The sequence below is a fragment of the Corythoichthys intestinalis genome, chromosome 22 (genome assembly GCF_030265065.1).
Source record: "Corythoichthys intestinalis isolate RoL2023-P3 chromosome 22, ASM3026506v1, whole genome shotgun sequence".
Lineage (NCBI taxonomy): Eukaryota > Metazoa > Chordata > Actinopteri > Syngnathiformes > Syngnathidae > Corythoichthys > Corythoichthys intestinalis.
Window position 1 is genome coordinate 20,828,188 of NC_080416.1, and position 14,431 is coordinate 20,842,618.

The following is a 14,431-nucleotide window of genomic DNA, read 5'->3' on the forward strand; positions in this document are numbered from 1 at the left end:
CAGTCTGATTTTGGCGTCACACAGAGTCGAGACGACGCTGTCAGACGCCACGCTGACCACCCTGGGAATAACTAACTGCAGATATTTCTCCACACATCAAGATCCCATCGTTTCTACACACAGATGCCGGGCCAAGAACTTTCTGAAACGGGTTTTATTTCGCCGTTTCCGGATCACAACCTTCACCATAGGTATCCGCTCATTTCTATGCGAACCGAGTTTGAGGTGGATTATCATGCCTGCAAATGGTGACTGCCTGGGATAAATATTTAGGAGCAGCGCGGAAAGCCGGAGGAGGAACGTTCGGGTTTTGACGTTGTTCGTGCTTATAGTGAAGCAGACGAGCGATTGTCGTGATTTTTGTGGAATCGACCAGCTTTCACTTGAAGAATATCATTTGGTTTGCGGGTCCCCCCTCCCCCCAAACCTCTTTTCCCCAGGTGTGAAATATATACCCCGCTCGAACAGACTCTGAGCCGTTCGGTGTCTGCAAGACATGGTTCAATCCAGCTGCGAGATCCGAGCCTCCTCCATGCATTGGGATTTTTCTCAGCACCGACACAGAGTGAATCACAATTTTCTGACCATCTGAGAACTATCACTACAGTGAGAGGAAGCTTTGACCATGTCATGTCACACCGCTTCGAGTCGGGACGGGACAACGGGACCTAATCGGAGACCGGAATGCGCAGACCAGATAAGGGACAGAATTGGGATTTTTTCTGTCATGAGAGGGGGAGCGCGTCATTGGAGTCGGGTGATGCTTGTGCTCTATATGGGGCTTCTGAGCGCATCAGTAAAGGGTGAGTCCCCGTATAAGAGCTGAAGTCATGCAAAATGCGGCAGCACCCCCCAGCACCACCACCACACACAAATCCCACCACCTACTACCACTCACTGAATGCAAATGAGCGAGACTCACACACGCACATATTCATTAAGACTCACAAGGATGCGCCGTGTGATGTTGCATCTAATGTATAGCGCTGACAGCGGTTTCCATATATCGTTATTTATTTATTTATTTATTTTTATTTTTTTGGGTAATGCTAAACGGCTTTGAATTGTATGGATTAAAGCACCTAACAAATACATGCTGTGTCTATTTTGATAACTTGAATTGCAACAAGAGGTTCCCCTCCGACAGTGAGAAGTGGAGCTGCAGGGGTGTTTGAGATGAGAGAACTTGGAGAGGAGTTGTGTTAATGTAAAGACGGATTGTGTTTTTTTTTAATTTCAAAACAGCTCAGAGAGCTGCGGGGAGGTGGGAAATCTTGAGGGGGGCAGTCAGCATCAATACAGAGAGGAGGGGTGTCTTTCTTTTGAATCCTCCTTCGCTTATACGTCAGAAGATCCCCCATCTCTTTCGCAGTCCCACATTAATTATGACCGCCGTTCTGCAGCTGAACATTCAACAGACTTTTGAATTCTCCTTCCACCACCTCAAAGCTTTTTTTCCCCAAACAGAAAAAAGATAACATTTCACAATATATACATTAGTCTTTGTTGTCTAAAAATCTGTTTGTCTGTTTTTTTTATACATCTTATATATACGGTTCAGGCCACAGTGGATTTAATAGCATCACACTGCGACTCTTGCCCACTCAAACCTTTGGCACATACTGTAATCCACAAGTGAGTGGGAATGTGCTTCTGAGTTTCAGCAATCTCCTATGGCTGAAATGTACTCCCACCCACCAGATGACCAAACTTGTGTCATATATTATTTTATTCTTAAATCTTCAGTATTATTGTAGGCAGAAATTCTCATCATGGTGTTGAACCTAGAGTGCTTACTTGCCATGACTCTATTAAAGGCTTGGAGGTCAGTGGATGCTGTACACTTGAGGTTTCAGTATCCCTGCACGGGAGCCACCAGCAGTTGCCCCGTACCCCCATTAAGGGGCACCAGAGCCCCACACTATGCTGAAAGGTAAAGTGGGTAACCAAGCCTATGGCCCATGTATCGTGTCCTTTCAGGGACTCAACATGCTGTTTCAAACTGCCAAATATTCTTCATCTGTTGGCTCTTTGATAAGCAACAGTCAACTCGCCTCAGGTGCATAAAAGGTATTCATTTGTCAAACAGCGCCTGACTTTAAAACAACATTCTAGCCTGCCTGTGTGCGCTCTCAATGTCTCCCAAGAGGTGTAGAGATAGAGATGTGTCAAAGAGAGCTCCAAGCGATCAAAAACAACCTTCCCGAAGGACCTGTCGCTCAATAAGCGGTAATCAAGCCGAAACCCACAGAGGAGAAAACCCGAAGGCGGTGTGGGACTGAGGGAGGTTGAGAGAAGATGACGTCTGCATACTGGTTCTGGCTTGAGAGGTGTCTGATCACGCTTCATCTTCCTCCATGTTTTTTTTTTTTTTTTTCATGCTGATGTGCTATGATGATGATGATGAAACCTGCAGTAATGCTATACAGGCTAGTCTTTTTTTTTTTTTTTAAACCAATGTGTTATTATTTGCACACTGATGGAGCTGATGTTTTTTTTTTTTTTTTTCCTACTGTTACAACTTTGGCTGTTTTGCACAAACTCCTTGTTAAATGAATTATGCTCTTATTATCCACAGAAAAGGTTAAGTGAACTCACAGAATTTACATATTACGTGCAATAAATATAATGATTCAATAAAGTTAGTGATTCATTCATACATTCACCCATTGAATTAAAAGTATTGAAAATGGAAAAGTTTGAAGAACTGATGTTACCTTAAAAACAGAAAATACATTTCCTAGACTGGCAAAGTGCAGAAAATGATTCAATCTCATTCAAGGACCTTTTTATATTGCAAATCACCCACATTTGAAAAGGCTTGCTTATTAAACTACCAGGAAATAATGGGGTTTAACCCATGATTGGTGTTAGCGATCTGATATCACTCTGTCAGCCCCTCTTCTATTGCATATGCCTTCTCTCATCACTGCAAAGCTCACAAATAGAGCATTTTTACTGGCTTAAGGCCTATAAAGGTGCCACTGGAGTAGTTATTTTTGTTCATGTTCTTGTGGTCTCTTAACTTTGAAGTCTTACTCCTCTATAATTTGTGAACAAATTGCTTGATTATTGTTTTTTTTTTTTTTAATCAAGGCTGATTAATCAATTGCAGACTTATTGGTGCCTGTGTTGCCTTTAGGTTACAAGTTAGCCAATAAAGGGCATCCACGCACAGCTTTCATCCTGGAGTGTGCTTTGGCACACTTGTGCTTGTTCTTTTTGAGGGAACCACCTTGGGTCTTACCACAAGTCATCTCATGCTTTTACCCTTGTATCGCATGCACAATGAATGAATTTGTCGGTGGTACACTGTGCGTTAAAGGTAGTGTCAAAAGGCCTTTAGTGCAAGCTCTGGTTCCCTCATCGTGAGACGCACGCTTTCACAGCCGCCGGAGAGGCAGTCCTTGGCAGCTGAGCAGGCTTCTCTCCCTGGGCCAATTTCCGGCTGCCGGGGTGGAGAAATTTTGGGTTAACTTCAACGCCTTATACTTCTGCACAGTTCAGCGGGTGAGCATGCGGCGAGGGCTTCACACAATGCTATTAGGCCTGTCACGATAACACATTTTGGTAGGCGATATATTGTTTCAGAAGTAATTGCCGATATGCGATAGTCAATTTTTTTCACCAATTCAACCACTAATGCAGTGACAATAAACCCAAATAAATCTCCCATTCAAATGCAATAAATTGTTATGCTTAAACAAAACACAAACTATGTTAAAAACAATAAATATATATATAAAAAAAAAAACACACAACTTATAAAGAATTATTTGAAAGCTAGAAAGCAAGATTAACTCCAGAAATCTTTAAAGTAAGCACGTTAAAATATTTGACGCATTTAACGCATGCGCGGAATGACCAGCTCATGCATTGCCTCAAACAGATTACAATGACGCTGTTTTTTTTGCACATAAGAGGCAGAAAAATGCAAGTGACACAGGTGTTCATTGGACCGTGCTGTTTATTGGCATAAGCTTTGGCAACTCCTTCACAACAAACATAAGTATCATTTAGTGAAAGCACAACAAAAATCCTATCTCTCAAAAAAATAAGGTCACAAAAAGAAAAGCGCTTCAATCTGGATTAATGAGGCCCTATTCTAACACAGTTAAACAACAATCCAAAGAAAACTGGCATTCCCAATCAAAATAGCTATGCAAAATACACATAAAACTTACTTACTCTTTGGTCAAACTCTATTCAAACATTTCGTTTAGCTCAACAAATACACTAAAAGGCAATATTTAGTCACAATATACAAACTATCAGAGGTCTCATACGTTGTGAAGCCAGCACTCAAATGAGCGTGAAGTGCAATGGAAATGGGGAACTACGGCGTCAGTCGAGGGACAAAACACTCATTGGCTTGATTTCTAAGTAATTTAAAACTTGCCATTGACACCTTGTGGTGTATTTCAATCATTACCCTATGTAGTTAGACACTGGAAGAATGGCACAGATTTTTTTGATTGAACATTTTAAAAATTTTATTAAAACAAAAACATTGAGAGGGGTTTTAAATATAAAATTACTATAACTTGTACTAACATTTATCTTTTAAGAACTACAAGTCTTTCTATCAGTGGATCCCTTTAACAGAAAATGTAAATGCAATCTTGTGGAATTATTGTTATAATAAATACTGTACTTATGTACAGTATGTTGAATGTATATATCCGTCTTGTCTTATCTTTCCATTCCAACAGTAATTAAAAAAAATAAAAATGGCATATTTTAGAGATTGTTTGAATACAGTTATGATTTTTAAGCTGTGATTAACTCGATTAGAAATTTTACTCGATTAGAAATCGTTTGACAGCCCTACTATGTACATGTTGAACATGGCCAAGATTTTATTTTGAAATGTTCACCGGAAATAAGTTCGCTAAACTGCTAACTGTAAGATTTGCACTCCGTTAAAAAAAAACAAAAACAAAAGTGCACTTCTTTCCATGCTGAAATAGACGTTTTTCTTTTTTTTATTATCAATTGCATATGCTGTAAACCAGTGATTTTTCATGTTTGCAGTGTCACCATTTAATTGCAATTTTGCGTTTTGGCGAAGACTACCGATGTTTTATAACAAGCTAAAGTGGTTAGTACATTCTTTTTTCCATTAGCCTCAGTGTAGCAATAAAGTTTTACAATATTTAATATAGATGTGTATCCTTATTTTGTATGTCTGAACTTTAACTACGGCTTTTTGAAGATCAATAAACATCTCTGAAAGGAACTAGAGTCTGAGGAATTCAACACGCTCATGTGCCGAGTGTATGCAGCACATGTAAACAGACGCACGTGGTGATAAATCGCAGCTAGGAAAATTACCGCCCTCATTTTTGTTTAAATGTCTTATTGCATATTGCGACAGTCAATAAATGCAACCTCCACCCGAATGTTTTTTTTTTTTTTTTTTTAAGAATCCTAAGGTAATGTCCACACGTAGCAGGTATCTCACAAAAATCCCTTTTTCTGTGGTTTGGCCTATCATTCGCATGTAGACGCACATTTTAGGGATTAAAAATGAGGGTTTTTAAAAACTTCAACCAAAGTGAAGATGTGCGAATTCTGCGTTTGATGCGACGTCATTTGTACATTAACAACCGTAGGTTGGCGTTTTTTTTTTTTTTTAATAGTCGAAACGTCACAGCGACAAAAAATGTTTGAACGTCTTATGTGCGACTCGCGTTTATATTCAGGAACTGCTCTTACGCTCATCGTACAACATCGCATTTACATTGCGAATGTATTAAAGACATATAAAGCACATTTATAACACATAAGCGACCACGCGCAATAGCGACCTGTGCTAGCATGTTAACTGTTCACGAACATCTCACAAGGCAAGAACCATTTATTTACTTTTTTTCATTCACTCGGTGCTTGGATACACATCAATAAACATGTAAAAAAGGCACTTGTGTAGTTGAGTGTGGAAGGGGCAAAATACTTGTTTTTAAAAAGCCCTGCTATGTGTGGACATGGCCTAAGTCTTATCTTGAGTTACAAGACAGTGCCCGGTGGCATACCAGTTGTGAAGTAGCAAACATGGAATAACAAAAATGCCCCTATGGGCAGTTTTGGGGGATTTTGTTCAGTAAGAACATCTCTACCATGGCCATGAACAGCGAGCCACAGAAAGTTTAAACTTCTGACAAAGGAGATAACAATCCTTATAGAATTTAAGAAAGAATTCAGAGCAAAGTATAGAAATGGCAGATTCCTCTTCTTAACATATCCTCCCGTCTTCCCCATCATTTATACAATAGCTTTAAAAAAGGCAAAACGCAACCATTTTTGTCCTTCCCATTGGTCATTTATGTTCATGCCAAGATTTTTTAAACACTAGAGTTATTGTGTGATATTTATAGAAGTCAGGAACTGATCAATTGGATTTGCATAATTTCCTATGGGAAATACTGCTTGAGTTTCCATTAGGTTTGGTCTCATTCAGTCTTCCTGAACAAATTAATCACAAAAGCAGTGCTTCCACTGTATTTTGCAAACTAGGGTTGTTCCGATCATGTTTTTTTGCTCCCGATCCGATCCCAATCGTTTGAGTATCTGCCGATCCCGATATTTCCCGATCCAATTGCTTTTTTTTTTTTTTTGCTCCCGATTCAATTCCAATAATTCCCGATAATTTTTCCCGATCATATACATTTTGGCAATGCAGTAAGAAAAAAATGAGTAAAACTCAGACGAATATATACATTCAACATACAGTACATAAGTACTGTATTTGTTTATTGTGACAATAAATCCTCAAGATGGCATTTACATTATTAGCATTCTTTCTGTGAGAGGGATCCGCGGATAGAAAGACTTGTAATTCTTAAAGGATAAATGTGACTTTGTATATTGTGACTAAATATTGCCATCTAGTGTATTTGTTGAACTTTCAGTAAATGATACTGTAGCCCATGGGTGTCCAAACCTGTCCTCAAGGGCCACTGTGGGTCCTGGTTTTTGTTCCTACCAATCGAGCACAGACAGTTTAACCAATGATGTTTGTGCTAAAACAAGCAGCACCTGACTGCAATCAACTGATTACCCTTGTGAGACACCAGATCAGTGAAAGGTTGCCCTCATGATGGGTTTGAACAAAAACCTGCGCCCACTGCGGCCCTATGTGGAATAGTTTGGACACCGCTGCTGTAGCCATTTAACTGTTCTACCCAAATGCATGATGGGAAGTGCAACCATGACTGTGTGTAGTGGTACCAACTGATATATCTTCTCTGCATTGGGAAATAACAAAGGATGTTAAAAAAAGCTCGACTGCTATCTTTCTTCCCCACATTTTGTCCCACGATATTTCTAATCGTTGGGAGAGGGATTGTAAAGCTTTAGCCAATTAAATACAGTCTCCAAAGGCTGCCAAAATTCACTCTACTCATGTTACGCTGCCTTTTAGCTCTATATATAGGTATAACGGCGCCGTTAAAGATTGAACGCCACAGTGCGTGAGTGGGTCGTGCAGCGCATGCGTTAATTGCGTTAAATATTTCAACGTGATAAATGTTTTTAAAAATTTAAAAAATTTGATAACCCTACTTTAAGCCTAAACTAAAGACTCTGGATGAGTGTAACACATTGTCTGTATTGTTAAATACAATTAGGAAACGATTCAATTAAATATATATATATATATATATATATATATTAAAAAAGGCATGTCCGATGTTTTTTTTGCCGATTCCGATACTTTGAAAATGACGTGATCGGACCCGATTGATTGGTCGGGACATCTCTATTGCAAACGTTGATGCGTCTTGCTTTGACATTGCAAATGCAAGTGTTCTCAGTCACTCATTTACGGGACCATGGATAGCTCCAGCAGCCAACAACCCCAGCAAACAGCTGCTGCTTGCAGGATCACAAGCTGGCTCTTGAAATTGGGATTTCTCCAATATTTTCATGGCTTTGCAACCCCAATTAGACACAGTCACACTTTAGAAAGCTATCTGACATGATCAGATCAGATTTCTGCGTCTAATTTCATACTAAATTAGGCAAATGCGAGATGTTTACATGAAGGCAATGTGTGAGCGGAAGTGAACTGAAGGCAAGTCTCGGACAGACCTACTGATAGCCCATACTTTTACCATCATTATTAACTACTGTTACTGTGAGTTTCATTAATTTGAGTTGGTGTATGAAGTCCCTCAACAGAAATTAAGTGACACTGACTGATTATGTCATTAACGTAATTTTAAAGTGTAATGCCAGCTCTTAAATTAAAGCCTTGCACTATTTATCATTGAAGCAGACGTTTGATATGGTGGTTATGTTGGTGGCAACCTTGTGATAAGCACTCAAACACCTAACTAACTAAAATGATACTTGGTCAGAAAATCTTTCAAAAAAAAAAAAAAACAAACTCAAGGACTATAGAAATGATCATGATGTCGTATATAGGAACAAATATAGAAAAACTGAGTCTTCTGGATCTCAACTAAAATAAAAATATTTGTGTCAACGTTACTATTTGTGCAAAATCTACAGAATTGTCTTGAGAACAGGCTCCTAGAAAATTGTTCTTTTAACCTCCTAGAAGACATATTGGCCCAAAAATTCGGCAAACACGCCCATATGTCCAATGCATTTAATGTTGCATTGCTTCACCTCACCTTTCTCCCACCTGTCCTCCTGCTACATTCAATCTTCAATCTGCCGCATGCTCTGTTGCCTCCCATCTCCCATCTGCTCTCTACATTCACCGGTGAGCAATAAATGGAAAATAGGGAGCTAGAAAATGGACATCGTAACACTTATTCAACATTAGCACGTTTGAAATACAGAATAAACGATGAGTCAAAAAGGAACATGGGAAAATAAGAAGCAAGAAAAGACCATGCAGCTATCGGAAATAACTATTAAGAGGACCTTTGCGTTTATGTGCATTTGAAGTGTTGAGTGATTTTCCGCTGTATAGTAGATGATCAATTTGGAGTGCTTGTTTTCTTATCGGTCATTAAGTAGAATCCTATTTGGACAAACAATAGTGTGTGTGCCAGTAGGGGTGTGCTTGTTCATGTGTGTCTGTGTGAGCTGTCACCTCATTTCGCTCACAAGTGATTGAATTGTTGACAAGCAGGTCATGACCTAGAGTAAAAGAGCCTGTGAGTGTTTCCTCGAGTCGTACATTTTGTTATTCCTAATCCCACCTGCTGATGTGTCGCCCCCTCTTCCTTGCGTCTCCCTCTGCCACTGCCCTCTCGCGCTCCTCCTTCTCGTGCTGTCATCCGTTTCCAGATGGCCTGAGCTCTGTTGCCGCGCTTTGTCACACTAATCTCAGCCACAACGATGACTCACACACTCCCAGTCGCTTACTAATTCATACACACTCGCAAACTCTCCCCCAAAAATTCATAAATGCATGCATGTAGCCATTTGCTACTATGCAAAGGCTCATTAACTTTCACACACATACACACGACAAGTTAAGGCTTCTGAATGTAAAAGTATGATGCCCTTTTGCAATTGACTGATTAAAGGGGCACTCATTGGGATGGAAGAAGATCACAAATGATTGTTTCAGTCCAGCCAATCCCTGTAGTAGGCACTAAACAATGGTATTTAAATTTAACGGTATTTTAATGGTATTTATAGACAAGTTTCCGAGGTACTTCCGCTTTACTTAATTTTTGCTCGCAACTTCCATTTTACACTTTCTCCAACCAAAAAAAACAGTGGAGCTGGAGTGGCATTACTCTCAAAATCCCTCAAAAAAGACAATTTGGAAATGCCCCTTCTATCTGCAAACATCACAACATGCAAGGACAACATGAAGAAATGGCTAAGAGCACAACCAAAATAGTTTTGTATTTTATTGATTTAATAGCAGTGGATGGAAACGCAATCAGGGACCTGAAAATCACTGAAGCATCCAGTTGAATGTGTCCTAATACATGAATATGGGAATTTTGTGTTCATGAAGGCAGATGTGGAACCATGACAGTGCTACCACAAAGCAATAACAGGTACATTTATGTTACATTTGACTACAATTCTGTGTGTTGCGTCACAGCTGAGACATCATTAGCTTTGCATTAGCTTCAACGATAAAGAAATGGAACACTCATCTACTACAAGTCATACATGGGCTTTTTACCCTAAATGCATAAATTCAAGTTTTACACGTTTTTTGTTCGTTTCTTAGCAGGTGGAAAACTTGGTTAGGCAAAAGATGACAATTTGATGTGCCTCACAACAACACGTTGATGGACATACAGTATATCGAGACTACGTGCATTCTACCTTGATGATGGAAGGCTTGATTTACAGTGCTGGCCAAAAGTATGGGACCCCCGCAATTCTGTCAGATAATGCTCAATTTCTCCCAGAAAATGATTTCAATTACAAATGCTTTAATAGTAATAGCTTAATTTATTTTGCTTGCAATGAAAAAACACAAAAGAGAATGGGCAACAAATTAAATCATTATGATTTTACACAAAACTCCAAAAATGGGTCGGATAAAAATATTGGCACTCTTTGAAAAAGTATGTGATGCTTCTCTAATTTGTGTAATTAACAGCACCTGTTACTTACCTGTGGCACATAACAGGTGGTGGCAATAACTAAATTACACGTGCAGCCAGTTAAAATGGATTAAAGTTGACTCAACCTCTATCCTGTGTCCTTGTGTGTACCACATTGAGGATCGAGAAAAGAAAGAAGACCGAAGAACTGTCTGAGGACTTGAGAAGCAAAATTGTGAGGAAGCATGGGCAATCTCAAGGCTACAAGTCCATCTCCAAAGACCTGAATGTCACACACATTAAAAAAGCACTAGAAAATGGTTCGAGAGAAAGTACTGTAGACTTCTTAAATGGCCAGCAATGAGTGAAAATGGCAGTTTGGAGAAGGCACCCTCCAAGTCTGAGACCTGGAGCAGTTGGGCAAAAAAGAATGGTCTAAAATTCCAGCAGAGCATTGTAAGAAACGTACTGATGGATACCGGAAGTGGTTGTTCAGTTATTTTGTCTAAAGGTTGTGTGACGAAGTATAAGGCTGAGGGTGCCAATACTTTTGTCCGGCCCATTTTTTAGGTTTTGTGTAAAATGATAATGATTTTTTTTTTTTTTTTTTTTCATTGCAAGCAAAATAAATGACAATATTATTACCAAAGCATTTGCAATTGCAATCATTTTCTGGGAGAAATTGAGCATTATCTGACAGAATTGCAGGGGTGCCGAAACTTTTGGCCAGCACTGTATGCTTCACCTTCGTCAATATTTTGATTTGTTTTGCATATGCACCAATTGTTTTAAATAAAATACATTGACGTTGACCAAAAGATGTATTGTGATCAATATCTGCAAATTAAAAAAAAAGAATGACATACTATTTGTCTTTATATGCACATGTGCGTTGAGCTCATAATAAATAATAATGAAAATTACGTCCTTGTAACATCATTAACCGGGTCAGCCCTTTTGCATTCGGCAACTGTAATATTATTTGTAATTTTGCCTTATTTTGGTCACTGAAATGGCCGGCGTATCAATCTACACCCCATGTTAACGCCAGCTGCACAGATTGGTACAATTTTGTCCTTGAATGATCAACGAAGTGATAAGAACAAACATGCAATCTTTTAGGTGGATAGTTTCAGGTTGAAACTGCGAGCCAAATCCTTCATCTGCTGCTGGTTTCGATTTAAGGTGTTCAAATCAATCCACTTCCAAGCATACGTATATACACACACATATATATATATTAGGGGTGTCAAACGATTTAAATTTTTAATCGAGTTAATTACAGCTTAAAAATTAATCGTAATTAATCACAATTCAAACTATAAAATATGCCATATTTTTCTGTAAATTATTGTTGGAATGGAAAGATAAGACACAAGATGGATATATACATTCAACATACGGTACATAAGTACTGTATTTGTTTATTATAACAATAAATCAACAAGATGGCATTACCATTATTAACATTCTGTGAAAGCAGTCCATGGATAGAAAGACTTGTAGTTCTTAAAAGGTAAATTTTAGTACAAGTTATAGAAATTTGATATTAAAACCCCTCTTGTTTTCGTTTCAATAAAATTTGTAAAATTTTCAATCAAAAAATAAACTAGTAGCCCACCATTGTTGATGTCAATAATTACTTACACAATGCTCATGGGTGCTGAGGCCTATAAAATCAGTCGCACCCAAGCGCCAGCAGAGGGCGGCAAAACTCCGAAAAACAGTACACCTTTCACTATACTTTTATTTTAATCTGAGCGGGGCATTTGTGCGTTAATTGTGTCAAATATTTTAACGGGATTAATTAAAAAAATTAATTACCGCTCGTTAACGCGATAGTTTTGACAGCCCTAATATTTAAATATATATATATATATATATATATATATATATATATATATGTAATATAGGTGCTTCCAGGAGTTCACACAACCATGCACAGCACAGAAAATCCTGTAGTCTCATCTACATCGTGCTGAATCCATTTTTGGAGATTCCGTGGATTCCTCTGGTTTGATTGGCAGTTTAAAACTTCTACTAACGTCTACTTCAACCGCAGTTCATGGTGTTCTGTCTGAACCGGAAGTTCGTAGCAGAAAATGTCAAAGATGGCACCGGCCATGTTTCGTTAAGGAAACTTGTCTATAGTAAAACTGGGAGAAATAATAATGTTGTATCTGTATTAAATATAATACTGTACAATGATAATGTACAATTTTACAAATTATTTGGCTGTGAATCCATATGAGGCTGCATACCAGTTTGATTGGTGGTACTTGTCCAATGCTGTTCTGGACCAAAATGTTACATTTACGGAATTGTATTATAAAACAAGAGTTCAGTAGACTCACTTCTTTGTTTTTCGTCTGTGCATTTACATTGGACTATAGTAGTGCTGCAATGATTAATCGATTAACTCGAGTAATTCGATTAGAAAAAAGATTCAAATTAAATTTTGCTGCTTTGAGTATTCGTTTAATTAAAGTGGCATTGTAATGGTTTGCTTTGAAAGTGTTTGCATTTTGTTTTATTGACTTGGGTGGATACACTGCCCTCTTTTGGCAGCAGTGAAAATAACATGACTCATTTAACATGGCTGAATCCAGCTGCTCCCTGTTAAAACCAACATAAGGTTGTAAGTTTTTGTTGGAGCTAATGTTTGTTTTCATAATTTAGTTTATAGGTATATTTAGCCATTTTTTTGTCGGAATATGTGTTTGAACGATTTGTTAAGAGCATTGTAAAACAACATTAGCATTTTATAGCATTTAAGCTTGCGGACTTTTTCAATGTAAATTAGCCAATTTTTCTTTTGTTGTACTAGGATCCTCATTTATTTATTTTTTTAATACCGTTTGAGGCTCAGCTCAGGTATTTTAATTGTTTTATGTTCCTTATCCGATTACTCGATTATTCAAACTAACTAGTTCATCGATTAATCGACTACTAAAATAATCGATAGCTGCAGCCATAGACTATAGGTTCACCTTTCTTACCACAATCTCCCACTGGAGATGCTTAGTTGTGCAAGTTCTATCACGCTTCAGAAGATTAACTCCCGATCTAAGGGTAAAAATTAATCAATACATAACTTGCATTTCTATATATTGAAGAAAAAGCTGCCGAAGACACAGTTTTGAGTTTTTCTACCCGTCCTATGCTGCTGTCTTTGTCAGACAAGGCTTTTTTTTTTCTAAATCATTCCATAGAGGGACTGATGTAGATGCCCTGGCTGTCTTGTAAAGACGGCAAGCTCAGGGAAAGGCTTTCATTGGCTTCCTGACTATGGCTAGTCTTATCTGACTGCAATGATCCAGGAGATTGGAGATTAGATCTAGGGCAGGTAACTCGTCCTTGTCTTTGTCTTGTTAGTTTCCTGTGCTATTTCTCTTTATATCCAAGATAGACACAATCTGTCTGAGGTCTTTTTGTTGGACTGGAGCAATATAATTGTGTAGAGAAAACTACTGCTGCACTTGCCATCTAGTTGCAGCACTTAAGGTGAGGTATAGAGAGAGTGTAATTTCATTATCTGTTCAATAAACCAAGATTATTTACTTCACAAAAAGCAAAACAATTATATTAAAAACGAATCTATATATTAAATATAAATAAATGGAGCTCACGTTAATTAGAAATGAAGCTCATCTTGGCAACCATCTCTAAATGAAAAGAACAGTGTGTGTGGGCTAATGTTGCTGATTCATTATGATTATCTACTTCTGACACACACACTGACACACACACAAGACCTTCTTCGGGGACATTTTAGATCAGAATCGAAAGGTTAAAGTGTTCCACACTAATTTGAAGTGAGCTGATTGATTATTTGCTTCTCAACCATCTATTGGTGATAGATGGGATAGGCCTGCTGGGGCACTCATGATCTGGCCTTTGGATCACATCTCCCTCTTGGGTTTAATATACAACAGTTA

At 38.3% G+C, this 14,431-nt stretch overlaps 1 protein-coding gene across 1 annotated transcript in view; it reads left to right on the forward strand.

Annotated features, from left to right (window-relative positions):
- Positions 1–14,431, forward strand: part of csmd2 (CUB and Sushi multiple domains 2) — a 295,070-nt gene continuing 280,639 nt past the window's right edge. Inside the window, exon 1 of the mRNA XM_057828476.1 lies at positions 1–803. Within this exon, the coding sequence (XP_057684459.1) occupies positions 626–803 (178 nt within the window). The 5' untranslated portion in view covers positions 1–625. The remainder of the gene's footprint in view (positions 804–14,431) is intronic.